We start from the raw sequence: 6,401 nt of genomic DNA on the forward strand, positions 1-6,401 counted from the left end.
TTTAAAACAAAACAAGAATATGTTACATTTAACAAATATATTTTATTCAGGGTAATGAAGCACAAGTAACATTTATAAGAGTCATCATTATAAAATATTTATTTATATCTTGAACATAAAATGATGCATTGTCTTTGTTTTGTTTCTAGTTATGAAATAAAGTAATAAAATACTATTAGTTAATATAATATCAATGAATATATCATGCATTTAATAGCTACTAATTAACCGTTTTAACAATTATTTCTTTATATTGTTGATTCCAAGATATCCTTGGTTTTCAACTAAGGTGTAGAAGATGCTCGTAAGCTGCAGCGTTCATATGTCTTCTTTATTGATGTTAGATGCATGTGTGTAATAACTGCTAAAATAATACGTGACAATGTGCAGGGCGGATTCAGCGTAAGAATGGTATCGAGTTTTCCTCCGCATTTGTGTAATAATGCAAGAATTGATGTTTTAGAGAAGAACTATAATGCACAATACTAAACATTCTAGAACCTTCATATGTTATAGACAAAATAATTAAAACAAATATATATATTATACTAGTATATATTTATGTTAATTATATATTGTTTTCTGCTGTAGGTCCTGCAATTACTATTATCTGATTGTAAATCATCAGCCACCATGGAGCTGTATGTGGACACGTTTTCCGGTGACGTTGACAGCAACGTGTTCAAAACGTCGTTGGAACTCAGCGAAGCCGACATTACTCTTTCCGCCGGGTTTCTTCCTTTCAATAAAACGAGTCCTTCACTTTCCCAGTTTGCTGCAACATTTCCCATTAATGCCGATGCCACAACAAATAATGGCACAGACTATCTTGTTAATACGACAACGACGGCGATACCGAGAATTCTATCAAGTACAATATCTGAAATTTTCGACAGAAACAACGTGGATGTGAACTATTTTGACAAAACAACTGTTGGGTCATATGGATTGTTCGGAGAACTGGAACAATACACCGAGCTGTGGGTTGCCAGGTATCTCAACCTATACTACTTATGGGTACTTTTTCTATTCGGATTTACCGGAAACATTGCCACTTTTATCACAGTCATCAAAATACGTCCTCACCGGTCGTACACAATATGCATTGCTGTTCTGGCCATCATCAACAACTGTGCAATCATCAGTAAATTACTGTTCCACCAACTGACGCTCTACGACGCGCCGATTGGGCCATGGGGCTGCAGGATTCTGTACTACCTGGTCAGCTTCTTCTCCATGTATTCCAGCTGGATAATCGTAACCATGACCTTGGAGCGATTCGTCGCCATCTACTTTCCGATGAAGGTCGTCACCGTCTGCACGAGAGCTAAGATGCTGTTCTTCCTGGTGATCCTGGCCGTCTTCCTCCTGCTAGCCGACATCCACTTCTTGTGGACGTCTACGGACACCTTCCACCCGATATTCAAACAGCACTGCGGCTTCCTGCGACAGTACCAGCACTTCATCCGGTACTACTGGTACTGGATGGACGGGTGTATGTACGCCATCATACCCTGCATCCTGCTGCTCATCTTCAACACGGTGAACATCTTCGGAATCAGACAGTCGTACAAGACCCAGAAGGAGCTGTTGAAGAATCGAAGCGAGCTCATTGTGGAGAGGTTTCGAGATCAAGGGAAGATAACTGTGATGGTCGTGGCCGTGTCGGTGCTGTTTCTGCTGTTGGTTCTTCCAAACTGCTTCCATTACATCATCAAGCCGACCTGGGACTACACCCCGCTGAGCCACGAACATGCGCTGTTTCTGTTAACAAGGGAGATAATTTTCGTGCTCTCCGACTGTAACCACGGTATTCAGTTCTTCATATATTTCGTCATGGCCAAACCATTTCGTCGCGAGTTTGTGAAATTCTTTTTCTGCCATGATAATCGAGGGCATCGATCATCCAACGCTTGTTACATGTTGTCTGCTCTGAATCCATTGAGGAAAGTTAAACTCATATCTGTGTCAACACTGAACGTTATAAACGTATCTAATGTGGAGTACTAAGGAGTTTGTCAGATGTTTGGGATGTACAAAGTCTCAAATAGACAGCAGCTATTGCTGAGGGTTGAAATAAACAATACCTGAAGCTTCTTGGTCAACCTCCGAGTGGTAATATTATTTACTGCCAAGACATTCCTATATTATATTATAAAAGATACCATGGATATACAGTGGACAAATGTAATGTTTATGTGAAAGTGAGGATTGCAAGTATAAATGTGTTTCACACTGGTTAATGCCTTATGATATTGAACTACATTAAATGCAAAATTCGACTCTAAGCATTGTGTACATAGCTTCTTCGCCTTGACAACGCGAGACTGTGAAATGAAGGTACTGGCGCCTTTGTGCCAGAGACTCAGTGCAAATTGACTTTTTCCTCTCGCCTATAGTGCTCAATTTCTGTAAACATTTTGTATGTATGTTTGTAGTGATACTTCTTGCTGTCCATGTTATATTAATATTGCTTATATGTAATATTTACATCTAGTTTGTCTGTGTTTATTGAGTAGGTACATATATGTCTGTTGTGTAACACACGCACAGCGAGTTACACTATATAATATGGATTTTAAGGTGTCTTGCAACTATTGTTTTCATAAAATATATTACAAACTATTTTAAAATCCCAACGTTTCGTTTACAAACTTTAAACATCTTCAGGGGAATAAAATAACAAACTGTAACGAGACTAAAACTATTGTTTTTACACATACAAACATTAACCTATGTAGATGTACCAGATATTGTTACCCATGTAACACCATTTTACTGGTCTAGAATAACAATCCGTTCGCTTCTAGATTTTGAAATATCACCACACTTTATTTCGAGGAGTGTGAACAGGGAAGCAACTGTCATTAATTCTTAACATACGGGCAACATACATGATTTGACATTGAGTATTTTTAATGCTGCGATCAACACGTTTTGCACAATAGTTATTGAATTGGCAATCCTTTCTATATTGAATAACTTAACAGTTCAAGTTAGTACCTTGTTATCATACTGGCCAATGGAAATATAACTTAAAATAGGCCATTGTTGACCTTTATAAATAAAGTAAAATGCATCCACGTATAAGCAGAAAGGGGAAAATCATATGAGATTGTACAAATATGTAATTGTTAGGGGCCTTTAAAACGTTTTATTGTATTATATATTATTGAATATGATTCCATCATGCATTCAAAATACATTTTATTTTAACATTACAGTCGATAGCCCAAATGTAACATGACATACATTACTCAGCGTGACTAGTCGAGCTCAACAATGCAGTCAATAACAGATAATATTATTATATACAGCATATCACATATTACTTCATATTACACTCTGTAATATTACACTCTGTAATATTCACTCTGTAATATTGTGAAATCACTGTTGTTCTAATTTTCTTGTAAATCGTGAACAAGTGAATTTAAGAAAATAACGAAAACGTAACACATGTGCACATATAATACATATTTATGATAACACTTTTTATAGTAAAACAAAGAAAACGTAAGCCCACACAAATAAAGCAGTTGACACTAGATACAACATAATGCAAATGCAGCTGGAAATCACGAATATTACAATAACATGCGAGTGCCATATATTTTAACATGTTCCTATACCACTAAGGTTTCCAGCATGTCTGTCCCGGGTCCCGTCTCGGGATAGCCAGAAGCCTGATCCGGGACAGACACAATAACATGTGAGTGTGATATATTTTAACATGCTTCTATACCACTAAGGTTTCCAACATGTCTGTCCCGGGTCCCGTCTTGGGATAGCCAGAAGCCTGCTCCGGGACAGACACAATAACATGTGAGTGTGATATATTTTAACATGCTTCTATACCACTAAGGTTTCCAACATGTCTGTCCCGGGTCCCGTCTCTGGATAGCCAGAAACCTGATCCGGGACAGACACAATAACATGCGAGTGCCATATATTTTAACATGCTTCTATACCACTAAGGTTTCCAGCATGTCTGTCCCGGGTCCCGTCTCTGGATAGCAAGAAGCCTGATCCGGGACAGACACAATAACATGTGAGTATGATATATTTTAACATGCTCCTATACCACTAAGGTTTCCAACATGTCTGTCCCGGGTCCCATCTCTGGATAGCCAGAAGCCTGCTCCGGGACAGACACAATAACATGCGAGTGCGATATATTTTAACATGCTCCTATACCACTAAGGTTTCCAACATGTCTGTCCCGGGTCCCGTCTCTGGATAGCCAGAAGCCTGCTCCGGGACAGACACAATAACATGCGAGTGCGATATATTTTAACATGCTCCTATACCACTAAGGTTTCCAACATGTCTGTCCTGGATCCAGTCTCGGGATAGCCAGAAGCCTGATCCGGGACAGACACAATAACATGCGAGTGCCATATATTTTAACATGCTCCTATACCACTAAGGTTTCCAACATGTCTGTCCCGGGTCCCGTCTCAGGATAGCTAGAAGCCTGCTCCGGGACAGACACAATAACATGCGAGTGTGATATATTTTAACATGCTTCTATACCACTAAGGTTTCCAACATGTCTGTCCCGGGTCCCGTCTCTGGATAGCCAGAAGCCTGATCCGGGACAGACACAATAACATGCGAGTGCCATATATTTTAACATGCTCCTATACCACTAAGGTTTCCAACATGTCTGTCCCGGGTCCCGTCTCGGGATAGCCAGAAGCCTGCTCCGGGACAGACACAATAACATGCGAGTGCCATATATTTTAACATGCTTCTGTACCACTAAGGTTTCCAACATGTCTGTCCCGGGTCCCGTCTCTGGATAGCCAGAAGCCTGATCCGGGACAGACACAATAGCATGCGAGTGCCATATATTTTAACATGCTTCTGTACCACTAAGGTTTCCAACATGTCTGTCCCGGGTCCCGTCTCGGGATAGCCAGAAGCCTGATCCGGGACAGACACAATAACATGCGAGTGCCATATATTTTAACATGCTTCTGTACTACTAAGGTTTCCAACATGTCTGTCCCGGGTCCCGTCTCGGGATAGCCAGAAGCCTGATCCGGGACAGACACAATAACATGGACATATTTTAATATAATTTCTATATTTGTTAAAACAGCTAGTGTTATGTGATCGTGCATACTACGTTGATGAACAGCACATCTTATACATTATTCATATACATTGAATTTGTATTAGTAGTGAATCTGAACGACAAAACCATTAATATATTCAACATCGTATCTCTGTATAAGGCATCTTTCGCAATTTCATGACTACTGCCACTAGTCACTGCCAGGTGTTTCTGCAAATAGGAGAATTGCCACATCTCAGTATGAGACATCCATTCTGACTTCCTCTGTAGGAGGACTGCCACTTACAAGACCGGCACACGCAAATGAAGGGTATTGTTTGCCATATTGTACTATTCGATGTTGATAGCTTGACATCGTATAGCACACACGTTTCTCTCATCCCTGCATATGGAACTGGGACTGGGAAACGTGCTTAAATATCCATTTAAGGTTAAGGCACGTCCAGGTCGCATATATCTGGCATGGCCAGTAACCCAGTCTGGGACAGAACATGGAATAGCTCGTGAGATAGCTTTGTGGAATATGTCCATCTCATTTTCGTACATTTCAACTTATTTTAGTGCTTATATCCAATTAAGGTTCAAGCACGCTGTCCTGGGCACACACCTCAGATATCTGGGCTGTCTGCCCAGGACAGTGGCTTAGTTGTTAGTGGTTAGTGAGAGAAGAGGGTGTAGTGGCCTTACACCTACACATTGAGCCCGTAAGGACTCGCTCTGGGTTGGAGCCGGTAGCGGGCTGCGAACCCTGTACCTACCAGCCTGTTGTCCGATGGCTTAACCACTGCGCCACCGAGGCCGGTGTCCATTTCAAACGGTTACATTTAACAACAAGAGGAGCTAACTCTATTGTTGTTTCTACACTCATCACTTTACATGATAAAACTAAGATCTTTCGATATAGAATGAGTTTTTGTGTTTTTTGTTTATCCCGCGATCTAAGATGAATAGGGAAAAACTAATTGTTTTCCTACATTTTGATACTGTTTATATTTGGTACGAACAGTCTAGAAAACAAGCCTGTTGTAATATGTGAGTTGGTGGTGTGTGGTCACCAGAAACCTGTTTCAGATTGATTTTAAAAGTATATTAAAACTTTAAATGCTATCTTGCTAATTAGTATGTTGAATTTTAGTTTACACAAAAACATATCATTAGATTAGTTTATTTATGTTAAAATAGTTAAACAAAAATTACTTTTTCGATTATCTTTGTCTGATCGTGTAAAGTTATACTAGTGGTTTAGGCTATTTATCGAATGGATAAATGAAAACTAATCCATGATACACAATCATGTGGGATACAAAAAGTGTGCCGT

At 39.7% G+C, this 6,401-nt stretch overlaps 1 protein-coding gene across 1 annotated transcript; it reads left to right on the forward strand.

Annotated features, from left to right (window-relative positions):
* The first annotated feature begins 633 nt into the window (after positions 1-633).
* On the forward strand, positions 634-2,010 carry LOC121370115 (allatostatin-A receptor-like). The gene has a single exon (XM_041495218.1). The coding sequence runs from the start codon at positions 634-636 to the stop codon at positions 2,008-2,010; it is 1,377 nt and encodes a 458-aa protein (XP_041351152.1).
* The last annotated feature ends 4,391 nt before the right edge of the window (positions 2,011-6,401 follow it).

Source organism: Gigantopelta aegis, chromosome 4 (genome assembly GCF_016097555.1).
Source record: "Gigantopelta aegis isolate Gae_Host chromosome 4, Gae_host_genome, whole genome shotgun sequence".
Classification (NCBI taxonomy): Eukaryota; Metazoa; Mollusca; class Gastropoda; order Neomphalida; family Peltospiridae; genus Gigantopelta; species Gigantopelta aegis.